Here is a 13,968-nt window from a genome sequence, read left to right as displayed (position 1 = left end):
TCAACCCTCCCCTGCACCCAGGACAAGGACCCCCATGGCTACAGCTTGGGCCCTCCGCCACCCCCAGGAGAGCCGTGTCCATGTAGCACCCTTCACCCCTTCAACTCCTCACTGTCACCCCCACACCCGCACCTACCCCCACCCCTGGGAGACAGGAGGTCACGGCCAGACGGCTCTCGGACCTGATACCAGGGGTCCAGTGTGCAGGCACCCCCAGAAGGGGCTGGGACCAGAGCAGGACACCCCCAGCTGGGTCCCCTGACCCCTCTCACTCAGTCCCGACCCCCAGGGGAAAGGGACAAACGTTGAACAAACCAGACAGACTCAAACTAGCCCTTTTTGTTTATTTTTCAATAAACAATATTTTTTGCTTGCTGGGTAAATGACAAACGGGAAAGCCAAAAAGAGTGTCCTTGACTCCCGAACGCTCAGCCGACTCTCAGGGGTCTCAGCCTCCTCCTCTTACGGCCCAGGGCCCGGACTGGTGGCCAATCGTCTCAGACAGCTGTCTTTGCACTTCTCCGTTTGGCACGTAAACACAGGCCCAGGCGCACCCATGGGTGGCTGGGTGGCGGGGTCCCCACCCCTCGGCAGAGACGGCCACCCACGAGCGTGGACTAGCCGTGTCTGCCGCGTGGAGACCGGTGAGGCCGCTGCCAACGTTGTTCTGACCTCAGGGGGAGGGGTGTGATTTTCAGGGGGCTCTATTAAGGGGGTCTTCTGTCCTAGAGGTGGGGAGGTGGTGACATCCTGAGCAGAGTGTCCCAGGGGACACCCAGCTCCCACAGCATCCTGCCTGTACTAACCTGGCATCCGGGACACGTATCCCCCCGCCCCACCCCGGGGTCCCTCGGGGACCGTTGGCCCGTGCTGCCTGCACTCTGCTGCCCGGATGGAGGATAGGAGATGGCGGACAAGGGCGAGGAGAGCCAGTGGTCTCCCCGTCCTCGGGTGGGACTGCCCTCTGCAGCCAGGAGATGGTGATGGTGGTGGCGGTGGACCTTGCGGCCAATCTCAGAATAGGGGCGTCTGGTGAGGTTCAGAACCATCTAGGTCCATCAAGGTCTCACACCAAAAGCACACACTGGGCAGGGTACCAAGCCCCCACCCAGCATGTGCCCACTGCTCTTAATTTTTTTTGTCTTTTTTTAGATTTTCTTAAAAGGAACTTAAAATGGGATGAGAAGATACTTCAAATCACCTCGGAGGAGACTGAGGGAGAGAAGGGGTGGGTCTGGGGCAAGCCTAGGAGCTGGGGGGCAGTGGCTATTGGGGGGGGGTGATGGGGATTCGGGGTGGGAAGGGAGTGGGCATAGGGTGGGATCCAGGGGTCAGCTTGGGGGTGGGACTGGAAATACCAGACTCCAGGCTGAGGGGGGGCCCTGGGGAGGGGGGACGGGCTGGCCGTAGGACACTGGGAAGAAGTGGGGAGCTTGGTGGAGGTGATGAAGATGGAGATGCCAAAACCAAGAGGCTTGATGTGGGGACATCTCGAGCTTTGAGAGGATGGTGGCCGGGCTTGGAACCAGAGTGATGAAGAAACCAAAGGTGAAATGAGGGGCGGGTGGTGATGACGGTGGCGCAGAAGGTGACGTAAAGTGAGTGGCACAATGAAGGCATAATGCTCAGCAACAAAATGTGCAGCAAGGTAGGTAGCAGGCAGCACTGGCTAAAGCTAAGAACAGGACTGCTATGCAGTCGTCTAAGAAGCAAAATAGTCCTACAGGCACCCAAGAGTGTTTAGCTGCCCAGGCCGGGGAGCCGGGAAGCTACACAGAACTCTGTCCTGTTTCTTTCAAGTTTTGCAAAATAAAATAAAATATATATACTCTATTTTTTTTTTTAAGGGAGAAAAAAAAGATTCAGAAGCTGGCTAGGTCTCTCGGGATCTGAGGGTCTCCTGCTGTCTCTCCACAGAGCGAGAAAAATGCCCCCCGAAAGGGACGTTCCATGAACACTTGCAGGCCTCGTGGGGGCAGAACAGCCAGCCACTCAGAATCAGCCAGGGGCACTTACGGTTCGAGGTGCAAGAAAGCTGGGGTGTCTCTGATCCAGAGAGCAGAAGGCAGATAGCATAATAGAAGGGGGGCACTTGGGGGACTCTACGGGGTGAGGGGGAAGCGATTAGTTCCGAATGGGATGAGAGGCCCCCGGGGTGGGAGCCCCCCTCCACTTTGAGATGTGGTTGGAACCGAATTAGAGGAATCAAGTGTGGATCCAGGATAGGGCAAGTCCTCCGGACCTCAGGATGAGACTGAGTCTCCACCAGATCCTATCTCGAGGCAGGAAGCACTTTGGTCCTCTCTCTCGTTGCTAATTCAGGGTGCTGTCAGAGCGGGCAAAATAAAAGGGGGTGGGGGCCCGGGATGGGGCAGGGGTCTCTCGCAAAAGGTCACACCGCGAGAGACAGCTCTCTCCCCGTCTCTGTCTCTGTCTCGCTCTCGCTCTCTGACTCACTCTGCTTTATCTCAACTCGACCATGAAGCTCGAATGGTGGCAGCTTTGAGCTGGGTGGTGAGCGCGAGTTGGGTGTGACGTGTGAGAATTAACTAACGAAAAGAGATTGTAGCCCTTGTCACAGTGAAGGGTCAGGCTCGCACTCGTGCGGTTACACAAGGACCCGGCGGCCGAGGCCTCCCCTGGGCGAGGGGGGGGGCTGTCGGCACCGAGCCCTGGTTCTGTTGCCTTGTTGGTTTTTTTTTTTTTTTTTTTGGTCTTTTTTAAATTTTGCTTTAAGTTTAGAAGAACATATTTATCTATTACACTACTGGAAAGATGAGATTCTTAGTATTCTAGTTTTCTTTATAGATCATGCATTAAGAGAGAGTAAAGAGGTTTGGGGGGGCCCGGGGGCCCTGGGAAGGGGTGCACAACAATCGAAGGCAGCAAAGCGGTCACCGGCTCCACAGGCACGCGGGAGGGAGGAAGGGTGGGCCCCGGGGTGAGGGGCCGTGGAGCCGGCGGGGCTGGGCGGGGTGGGGGGCCGGGGCCTAGATGGCCTCTTCCTCCTCCAGGCCTTCCCTGCGGAAGGTGGTCATGTCGATCTTCTCAGGTGGCAGGATGATGTTGACTGCGAGGTCCTCTCGGCTGCCGCAGTGCAAGAGGGGGTTCCCCTTGCGGCGGTGGTGGTGGCGCTGGGCCACGGGGTGAGCGCGCAGGCGGGCCATCCACCCCCCACACTTGTGCAGGAAGAGCAGGGTGAGCGCCCCGGCCACCAGCATGCTGGTGAGCACACCCAGGATGGTGAAGCACACCGCCTGGCCCTCGGACATGGCGGGGGGGCTCTGCTCAGGCTCACTCACCGCCACCTTGAGGATGCGGCGCTCCCCCGCCTCATCGGTGCCTGGCGAGGCGGGGACCCCGGTGGGCTGGCCCGTGGGCAGGGGCGTGGGTGTGGGCGAGGGCTCGGGATCCATGAAGTCCTCGTAGGGCAGCAGCTCCGTCACCTCCTCGGGGGGCATCACCAGGCGCTTCTCGCCGCAGGTGGGGCCCCCGTAGCCGTCGGGGCACAGACACTCGTAGCTGACCGGGGAGTGTGGCAGGCAGGTGCCCCCGTTCTGGCAGGGCTCGGTGGCGCAGTTGTTGACGGGCCGGCTGCAGGTCTTGTCCACAAAGCCCTGGGGGCAGCGGCAACGGAAATCCCCTCCGATGTCAGTGCAGACGCCGTCGTTCTCACAGGGGTTGGGGTCACAGTCCACCGTCAGGATCTCGCAGAAGTCCCCCGAGTACCCGGGGGCACACAGGCAGGTGGGGTAGAACTCATGACCCTCAAAGTCCACACACGTGCCCCCGTGCTGGCAGGGATTGCTGCAGGGTGGGGCCGGGGGACACAGGGCAGGGGGTGACCACAGTGGAGGCAAGGGGACCCCCCCCCCTCCTACAAACAAGCTCACCGCCCTCTCCCAGTTCCACTGGGGCCTCCCTCCCTGCCCAGGTGGGAAACCGAGGCAGAGCTGGAAGCAAGCCAGGCTGCAGACCCTTCCCAGCCCAGGGACCAATGGAGTCCCACCACCCCCCCTTCTGTCTTTCCCATTCTTCCTCCTCCTCCCCCCCCCCCCCCGCCTCCAAGAGCAAGACTATCGTGGAGGCGTCTCCTGGACAAGCCTCCTCCCAACAGATCAGAAAGGTTTTGTCAGGACTTGGGGAGGGGGCTGCCAGGAGCTTGGGCTGGAAGGACAAGGACAGGCTTTACTGAGACAGACACCAGACAGAAAAGAGCAAAGGGGCCCTGGGTATGTCCTGCCACCTCCCAATGGACAGAAGGAGCAGAGCTGCGCCACAGCGCCCCCTCCCTGGGCTCCCTTCCCCGCCGCCCCCCTCCCCTCATCTGCCTGGGATGGGGGGGGGGCAAAGCAGCCAGTCACCACCCCCACCCCCAGGCTGGAGAGGGGTCTCAGAGGCTGAACTCTGGTCTGCTCACAGCAGCTGCCACAGTCCCAGGGGGCTGGGGACATGCCGGAGAGAAAACGGTCTTCAGGATCATTTGGAGGGAAATTAGGGAAAGGACCCCCCCCCCATTAAAACCTGGAGGGATGAGGGGCTGGTGGAGCTCTGGGGGGGGTCCCCGCAAGCCTGGGCTGGAAGGGTCTGGGGGTGGGGGGGCAGGGGGACTCACCCGTCAATCTCACACAGCCCTTCCTTCTTCTGGCAGTGCTTCCCGGAGAAGCCGGGGAGACAGGCGCAGGAGAAGCGGCCGTCCTTGACGTTGGAGCAGGTGCTGTTATTTTCACAGGGGCTTGAGTTGCAGGGAAGATCTTCTGTTGGGGGGGTTTGGGGGGGGAGACTGGACTCAGTCATTCCTCCCTCAGCAGGTTGGGGGGGGGGATACAGTGCCCATGCACTGACCAGCCTGGGCTGGAAGGACAGGACGAGAACGGGCTGTGTGACAGAAACCAGACAGAAAAGAGCAAACAGCCCTGGGCAGGTCCTGCCACCGCCCAGTGGAACTGGGCTGTCTCCCTTCTATTCATGGGTCTGGAGGCTAGAAGAATGCCCAAGGGGGGGGGTAGGGGGAGGCACGCCACTAGGCTCAGGAGAAATCCAGCCAGGAAGGTGCTAATCTGAAACCTGGTTCCCAGTATCCCCAGCAGCTCTGAGCTGAGGGGTCCCCGAGAAGCAGTGTTGTCATCTTAGCTATAAGGTCCTGGGTGTCCAGGAGGGGGGTCTCCACCTCCAGGCCTCCCAGGGTGTCCTAATTCTGGCTCAGGGAACCAGGCACTGGACAGCCACACTGAGGGACCCCTTCCTCAACACTTTCTTTACTTGATTTGTCACTGAGTCATGCAGACCCCCCCACACACAGGGTGCTCTGGGGAGGGTCTCCTGAAGACGCTGGTGGGTATGGCTGAAGAGGGCTGTTGTGTGTGAGGGGGGTTCTTGGGGGGCTGTGTCTGAGGGAAATCTCACCCCTGGCGGCACCCTGAGTGGTCTCCCCGCTGCTGGGAATTGTTACTGTGAGCTAAAGAGTGGGGGTCCCACGTCCTCTACCACCCCCAGTGGGGGGGACAAGCCTGTAGTGCCCAGCTCTGCACCCCCCCAAAAGTGGGGGGACTCTGAGGCAGCCACCTACTGCCAGAGGACCAGCATCTCCCCTCATCCGGGCTCTGCCCCCCTCCCAGTCTTTGTCCGGGCAGTGGGGGAGGGGCCTTTTGTCTGGAAAAGCCCACGGGGGTCCTGGGTTTAGTGCCCCAAGAGGGTGGACTCAAGCCAAAGGCCCCCAGACCCCCCGCCGCTGCTTTTTCTGGAAGCTGTGAGGGACACGGAGGCTCTGGGCAGAGGGGCTCTCTGGGGGTGACAGCCCGTAGGGGGCTAAGTGTGAAAAAAACCCCGCAATCCCCCCCCTACAGGATGGCAGATGAGTGCAGAGTACCTGGTGGTTTTGGCTGCAGGAGGGAGGGGAGGAGGGAGGGTGACTGAGCAGATTAACCCTTCTCTGGCACTGCGGGGCTCTGCGTCTGAGCCCCCCCCACCCCGCTTCCCTGGACACGTCACGCTGGGGAGGGGAAGAGCCCCTTCCACTTTCTGCAGAGGTTTGAGCTGATATGTCCCCCTGGCAGGCTTGGGGGTTCACCATTGCCAGAGACCCCCATAGACGTGTGTGCTCCTGGGCTCAGAAGGGCTGGGGTGTCGGATGTGGGGGCAGCAGTGAATGCAGTCAGCAGACAGCATGTGTGTGACTCAGCTTTCCCCAACCCCCCGAGCCCCCCTCCCCAGTTCCACTCCCCCCCCAGCCCACCCAGGTCTCTTCAGTTCCCAGCCCCCCCCCCCACCTCTCTAAACCTGTTTCCCTGCCCCTCGTGCCCCCTCCAGGTGCATTTCTTGGGGTCCGACCTCTGGAACTCCACCGACCAGCAGCTGCAGTGTCCAATCCACTGGCCCAGGGTCCCCTCCCTTCCCCCCCCCCATGTGTACGGCTTTGGAGGGCTTTGCAGGACTGTGGAGCTCTTGTTTGTCTCCAGGGGGGTCTGTAACCATAGGTACCAGGCTGCCCAGGCGTCTGATGGGACTGATGGGGTGGGGGGCTCCGGCGGGCTGGGGGCTAACGCACCTGATGTGCAGAGGTAGCCAGTCCAGCCTTCCTTGCAGAAGCACTGCCAGGGTTCCAAGCAGTAGCCATTGGTACAGCCAGGCCGGGTCACGCACTGGTCACACTGGGGGCCCTGCCAGCCAGCCAGGCACCTGTGGGGGTGGGGTGGGGCGGGGAAGTGAAGGGGCACTGCACCCCGCTTTGTGGGCAACAGAGAAGGCTGGGGTCCTCTGCCACCAGTGCTGGGGGGAATGTTCGGCAAACAGAACCTGGTGAGAAAACTCCAAGCAGGGGCAGCTGTGTGGGCAGAGGGGTCCCCCTGAGAAGGGGAGGTACTGCGTTTGCCGCAGTGGCCTGCAGTGGTCTCGCCCACAAGGGGCCCTCCCCACACCCCCACTTCTTCTTGGTAAACAGGCTGGAAAATGCCTCCTCCCCCCACCTGCCTCTCCCAAGCTGCGCAGGAAACGGGGAGGGGGCGAGGATACAGCCCAGCTGCCCAGAGACCCCCTTGTTTTGCCTGACACGAGGACCCCCAGAATCCAGCCCTGAGCCCCCCCCTCCAATATGGAGAAACCTGTTACCTGCAGATATTGTCTTCGTCACACACCCCATTTTGGGGGTGGCAGGTCTCCTGGCATTCGTTCCCTGGGGTACAAGACAGGGTTATACCACTCACCCCACAAGCCCCCTGGGTTCAGGGGAAGACCCCCTCAGAAGCCCCCCAAAACCTCCACTGCCCTGCCAGCTGGGACAAACGCAGGTCTTTATTTCAAATGGTCTCTAACCCAGCTGGGGGGTCCTAGAGGTCCCTGGGCTGTGCGAGGCTCCCAGGGGCTAGAAGTGTGTGTCTGGGGGGGGGGCTGACACCCCTTTTTCCCCTAAAGAGAAGACGACCCCGGGACCCCGCAGTGGGGACTGGACCCCAGAGGGGCTGGGAGGGACGTCCCAGAAGCCGCTTCACCTGAGCCCCGCAGGTGAGGTTCGGGGGTATCTTTGGTTTTTATTTTATTTATTTATTAATAGGGAAAACGCAGTTTCCCGAGCCTCTGGCCGCCCCCTGCCCCCCCACTCTTGATTTTTACAAGACGCAAGCTTTTCCACGCCTGCAGCCACCGCGGGCCGCCCCCACCCCTCCAGCAGGGACTGCGCACTTAGTCCTCCGACCCCCCTCTTCCCAGGACTGTGGCGCAGTGGGGTCCACAGCCGCACTGCGGGGGGGGGGGCCGGGGCCGCTGCGGGGACACGATTGTCGCAGCCCCCCGCCCAGGGCCCCGCGGGCGGGCGGGGGGCTCTGGGGGCGCCCTCCCCCCGTCCCCTCCGAGCCCCGGGAGCCCCCTGGCCGCTCCTCCTGCGCTGCCGCCGCGACCCCCTCCCCAGCCGCCGCGGCAGCCGCTCTGCGGAGCCTCCCGCCCGCCCGCGACCCCCAGGATCGCCCCCTGCGCCCCAAGCTTCCTGGCCTGGGGTCTGCGCCCCCCGCGCCCCCGGGGTCTGAGTCGTGCCCCCACCCCGCGGCTGTCTGCCGCGAGCCCCGCGCGGCGAGCGCACCGGAGGGGCGCGGACTGGGGGCGCGGGCGGGGGTCCCGGGGTCCGTCCCTGCTCCCCGGAGCTGTTGGGTCTGGGGTCCCGCGCCCCCCGGGGTCTGTGTTCCCCCTACGCGCCCAGCGGCTGCCTGCGGGGGACCCCGCTCGGCGCGCGGGCTGGGGGTACGGGCGGGGGCCCCGGGGTCTCTTCCCGCGCCCCAAGCATCTGGGTCTGGGGTCCCGCGCCCCCCGCGCCCCGTCCCCCGTCCCTCGCCTCTGCCTACCAGCGATGCTGGGCTGCGGGCTGTCAGTGGGCTGCGGGTGGGTTGGGGGCGCGGGGGTCCAGACTCCGGTCTCGTTGTCCGGGAGGATGTCCGAGGGTCCCGGGCTGGGGTCTGGGGTCTCACCGAGTGCTGGCAGGCCGAGGGCCAGCAGCAGCAGGAGACCGGGCAGCGCCGTGGCGGGCATCGTGGGGCGGCCGCGCTCTGGGGCCCGAGAGCGGCGCGGGCTGGCGTCCTGCTCCGAGCGCGATGCGCGGCGTGTGCGGGCGGGGGCGGCGGCGGCGGGGCGGGGCGCGGGCGCGGGCGCGGGCGCGCGGCGGGAGGGGGGCCTGGACGGCGCGACCCGGCCTCCTGAGCCCTCCCCCGACGCCACCGAGCTGCGCCTGCCCTCCCCCCGGACGCCCCCGTCGGGGCGACCCCCGACCCCTCGCCCCCAGCCCCGCGTCCCCCGGGAGCCCCCCGCCCCGCCCCGGCCCCCCCCCGCCGCGAGCGCCGCCCAGGGACCTCGCGGTGTCGCGCCCGCCGGTCCTGGCGACGCGCGCGCCGGACGCTGGACGGCAGGTGGCCCGCGCGCGCTCGGACCCCAGTGCGCGCCCCCCGCGGGCCCCGCGCGCGCCCCCCCGGACCCGCCTGGCGCAGGGCGCGCGGCCGGGGGGCGGGGGGGGTGCCCCCGCGAGGCGCAGCGCCAGGCTCTGCAGGCACAGGCGCGTGAGAAAGAGCAAGGCGCTGAGCACCAGGGTCCCGAGCAGGGCGGCCATGGCTGGGGCTCAGAGCGCACCCGCAGAGCACCCGCAGAGCACCCGCAGAGCACCCGCAGAGCACCCGCAGCCCCGGCAGAACGCCGACAGCACCCACCAGGCACCCACAGAGTACCCACAGGGCCCCCCAGCACCCACAGGGCACCCAGCCGGGCAGGGGGGTGGCCCGCAGAGACACCCCTGGCCCAGCCTCGCGCCAAGTGCCACCGCAGCCTGCTCCCCCTGATAGTTATAGGACGCCAGGGAATGCCCGGCGGGTGGGCGGGGGCGGGCAGACCTGCCATTGCGAAACCCGAGGGTATCTTTAGACAGTCACCACGGGCCAGTCCCCGGGGGCACGTGGACAGTCACATGGGCACCTGGGCTTGCCAACCCGCGCCGACGCCAGCCACCTGCACCCCAGGCCGGCAAGCCACCACCCCCACAGCGGGCAGCAGGCTGGGTTGCCTGATAGGCATACAGGACCCCCCCCCCCAGGTCTGGGGCTCAGGACCGGCAGTCACTAAGCAGGGGACACCAGGCTCCATGTGACCCCAGTCTGCCCCGTCAGGACTGGGGGTGCGAGGAAAATGAGGCAGCACCCCACCAAAGACTGTGGGGGGGACGTCCACACTAAGCTGGGCTCAGGCGGATGGGGTCGGGGGTAAAGGCACCACACACACACACACACACACACACACACACACACACACGGTGACCAGGACAGGAGCCCCCTCTTCTGTGGTTAAAGGCACCCACCCCCCACACGGTGACCAGGACAGGACCCCCCACTTCTGTGGTTAAAGGCATCTACCCCCACACACGTGGTGACCAGGACAGGACCCCCACTTCTGTGGTTAAAGGCACCCACCCCCACACGGTGACCAGGACAGGACCCCCCACTTCTGTGGTTAAAGGCATCCACCCCCACACGGTGACCAGGACAGGACCCCCACTTCTGTGGTTAAAGGCATCCACCCCCCCACACATGGTGACCAGGACAGGAGCCCCACTTCTGTGGTTAAAGGCACCCCACACACACACACACATGGTGACCAGGACAGGAGCCCCCCACTTCTGTGGTTAAAGGCACCTACCCCCACACACGTGGTGACCAGGACAGGAGCCCCACTTCTGTGGTTAAAGGCATCCACCCCCCCACACATGGTGACCAGGACGGGAGCCCCCCTAACCCACTTCCGAGGTTAAAGGTACCCACCACACACACACACACACACACACACACGGTGACCAGGACAGGACCCCCCACTTCTGTGGTTAAAGGCATCCACCCCCCACACACACATGGTGACCAGGACAGGAGCCCCCCCAACCCACTTCCGTGGTTAAAGGTACCCACCCCCCCCACACACACGGTGACCAGGACAGGACCCCCCACTTCTGTGGTTAAAGGCATCCACCCCCCTACACATGGTGACCAGGACAGGAGCCCCCCAACCCCACTTCTGTGGTTAAAGGCACCCACTCCCCCACACACATGGTGACCAGGACAGGACCCCCCACTTCTGTGGTTAAAGGCATCCACCCCCAACACACACACACACACAGTGACCAGGACAGGAGCCCCCACTTCTGTGGTTAAAGGTATCCACCCACCCCCAACACACACGGTGACCAGGACAGGACCCCCCCACACTTCCGTGGTTAAAGGTGTCCACCCTCCCCACACGGTGACCAGGACTGGACCCCCCCCACTTCTGTGGTTAAAGGCAACCACCCCCCCAACACGGTGACCAGGACAGGACCCCCAAACCCACTTCTGTGGTTAAAGGCATCCACCACACATACATACATACACACACACACACACACACACACACACACGGTGATAGGACGCCTCCACTTTTGTGGTTAAAGGCATCCACCCCACATACACACATGGTGACCAAGACAGGACCCCCCACTTCTGTGGTTAAAGGCATCCACCCCCCCCACACACACACAGTGACCAGGACAGGACCCCCCACTTCTGTGGTTAAAGACATCCACCCCCACACACACACACGGTGACCAGGACAGGACCCCCCACTTCTGTGGTTAAAGGCATCCACCCCCCCCACACACACACGGTGACCAGGACAGGACCCCCCACTTCTGTGGTTAAAGGCATCCACCCCACACACATACACAGTGACCAGGACAGGACCCCCCACTTCTGTGGTTAAAGGCATCCACCCCCCACACACACACAGTGACCAGGACAAGACCCCCCACTTCTGTGGTTAAAGGCATCCACCCCCCCCCACACACACACACGGTGACCAGGACAGGACCCCCCACTTCTGCGGTTAAAGGCATCCACCCCCCACACACACACAGTGACCAGGACAGGACCCCCCACTTCTGTGGTTAAAGGCATCCACCCCCCACACACACACACACAGTGACCAGGACAGGACCCCCCACTTCTGTGGTTAAAGGCATCCACCCCCCAACACACACAGTGACCAGGACAGGACCCCCCACTTCTGTGGTTAAAGGCATCCACCCCCCACCACACACACACACAGTGACCAGGACAGGACCCCCCACTTCTGTGGTTAAAGGCATCCACCCCCCACACACACACACACAGTGACAAGGACAGGACCCCCCCACTTCTGTGGTTAAAGGCATCCACCCCCACACACACACACACAGTGACCAGGACAGGACCCCCCCACTTCTGTGAACCTTCTCCTGTACCTGCTTCAGGGGGTTGCCGAGACCCCAGCTGGGATGATGGGGGGGGGTCATCTCTGTCACTTGGAACCCCAGCACTGCTGGACTCTGTCCTCAACAGGTTGGAGGACACTTGGTTGATCAAGAGGGGGGGAGGTGTGAATACTCAGCCAAGGGGACCCCCCACTCCCCAAGCCCACCCACCTACTGAGTACCCTAATGTCAGGTCCTCTAGAAGGGGGAGATAGGGCTGGGCAGAGCTTGAACCTCGCTCCCTCTTATGGGGGGGTGTCTGCAGGGGACCCCAAACAGAGCAGAGTACTCAGTACTTAGTCCAGCCAGGTAGTTACTCACCCCTCCCAGAGTGGCCAGTCTCTACCCCCCCCCCTGCAAGGAGTGGGCAGCCCAGCCTGGTCCCCAGTGAGAGGCCCTCCTCCTGACCCGGCACCCTCAGAGGACCCTGACCTCAGCCTCCAAATTTATCCCTCCCGTGGGCCTATGGGTCAGGACTGGGTGCTGGCCAGAGGGGGGGGCGGGCGCTGCTCTCAGGAGCCCCCCCCCAGGAGGCCGGCAGGCTGGCCAGCGCAGGGTGTCCATGGGGCCTCGGAGTGGGGGGGTCAGTCTGTCAAGGGCAGCGTCTACTGGCTCCGTTTCTAGGACCCCCCAGGTCCAGGCACCTGCTTTCTGCATGCAGCCCCCCCGCCCCCGCCAGTGGATGGCCCTGGGCACACCAGGAGCCCCCATCTCCTAGGTAGCTCCAACGCCCCCCATTTGGGATTTTGGAAGAAGACCCCCGGGGCCTCCGGTCCAGGACCAGCAGCTGCTCCCATGAGTGTGTGGGTGTGTGTGTGGGGGGGGTCCCAGGTTCTCCCAGGGCCGCTATGGGGGTCGCCCCCGCCACTTCGTGGCTTGTGACTCCCCCCTCCCCGCCCGTCCGCCGCAAGAGATAAGCCCGAGCTGTGGAAAGGCAGCGTGTGTGTGGGGGGGGGGGTGGTGGTTGCCTCTCAGCTGCGGGGCGGGGGGCGCGGGGGCGCGGGGGCGGGGGGCACAGGAAGGGGGCGCAGGCGGCAAGCCGCGCCGAGCATGCAAATGCCAGACGGCTCCCTCGGGAGAACCGCGCCGCCTGCGCTGCGGGCAGACTCAGGGGCGGGAGGGGGGGTTCCGCGTGCCCCCAGCCCCACAACCCCGGGACCCCCACCCCGCAACCCCAGCCCCGCGACCCAGCAAGGATGTAACCCCGTAGCGCCCGCCCCTCCCGCAACACCCACCCGCAGTCTCTACACCCCGCCCGCAGCCCCCTGTAGAGCCCCCGTAGAGCCCCCCCACCGCAGCCCCTAACCCCTGCAGTCCCCGCCCCCATTGGAGATGCGGGAAGCCGGGCCATTGGAGTAGGCGGGCCGAGCAGGTGAGGAGACTCGGGTCAGAGCTACGGGGGTCTGCGCCCCCGCCCCGCACCCAGCATCCGGGACCCCCACCCCGCAGACCCCCGGGCCTCCGCCCCGCAACCCCTACCCCCTCCCGAAACACCCCGCAGCCTCCATTCCCCCACTGCAGTCCACCAGCCACCCCCGCAAACCCTGGCGCCCCCCCAGCCCCCCAGCCCCCTGCAGCCCCCCCCCACCCCCATCGGAGATGCGGGCAGCCAGGCCATTGGCGAAGGCGGGCTCAGCAGGTGCGGGGACTCGGGTCCCGAGCTGGGAGAAGGCTGGGGGTCAGCGCCCCTCGCCCCGCAGCCCCCCACCCGGACCCCCTCCCCACGCCTCCCGCAAGCCCCCGCCACGCCGCGCCCCCATCCCCGGCCCTCTGACACTCCGCGCCCCGCAGCCCGCGGACCCCGGCCCGCCCCCCTCGACCCCTCCACCCCCCGCATTGCCCGCAGCCCCCTGCCCCCACACTCATCCCCACCCCCGCAGAGAGGCCGCCAGCCCGCGGGTGGGGAAAGGCTCTGCGAGCAGGTGCGGCACCCGGGGCCGGCGCTGGGGAGCGGCTGGGGGGGTCAGAGCGCCCCCTGACCCCGACCCCACCTGGACACCCGCCCGCCTCCCCCCACCTTGCAGGGCCCCCCCGACAGCCCCCCCCGCAGCCTCCCGACTCCTCCCGCAGTCCCCCAGACCCTCCTGGCAGCCCCCTACCACTCCCTGGTCCTCCCCCTCACGCCCCCCGGCCCCCCCCCGGCCCTCCCCGCCCCTCCCCCGCCCCCCTCACTCCCCCTCCCCTCCCAG

The 13,968-nt window shown here is 65.0% G+C and overlaps 1 protein-coding gene and 1 long non-coding RNA gene across 3 annotated transcripts; both read right to left on the bottom strand.

The window, feature by feature from the left end:
* Positions 1-2,781: 2,781 nt before the first annotated feature.
* DLK1 (delta like non-canonical Notch ligand 1) lies at positions 2,782-8,793 on the bottom strand. Its single transcript, XM_060181057.1, has 5 exons — positions 8,331-8,793; positions 7,108-7,171; positions 6,548-6,678; positions 4,616-4,757; positions 2,782-3,807 (listed from the first exon to the last, which is right to left on the bottom strand). The coding sequence occupies exons 1-5, from the start codon at positions 8,512-8,514 to the stop codon at positions 2,991-2,993; spliced, it is 1,338 nt and encodes a 445-aa protein (XP_060037040.1). The 5' UTR covers positions 8,515-8,793; the 3' UTR covers positions 2,782-2,990.
* Positions 8,794-9,220: 427 nt separating this feature from the next.
* On the bottom strand, positions 9,221-12,187 carry LOC132535426 (uncharacterized). 2 transcript variants are annotated; one of them, XR_009547212.1, is made up of 3 exons: positions 12,101-12,187; positions 11,771-11,878; positions 9,221-9,677 (listed from the first exon to the last, which is right to left on the bottom strand). It is a non-coding gene; the product is annotated as an uncharacterized LOC132535426 (long non-coding RNA). The 2 variants fall into 2 exon arrangements; XR_009547213.1 differs by lacking the exon at positions 12,101-12,187 and adding an exon at positions 11,962-12,090.
* Between the last annotated feature and the right edge of the window lie 1,781 nt (positions 12,188-13,968).

The sequence above is a fragment of the Erinaceus europaeus genome, chromosome 22 (assembly GCF_950295315.1).
Source record: "Erinaceus europaeus chromosome 22, mEriEur2.1, whole genome shotgun sequence".
NCBI lineage: Eukaryota > Metazoa > Chordata > Mammalia > Eulipotyphla > Erinaceidae > Erinaceus > Erinaceus europaeus.
This window is presented reverse-complemented; position numbering and strand designations above follow the sequence as displayed.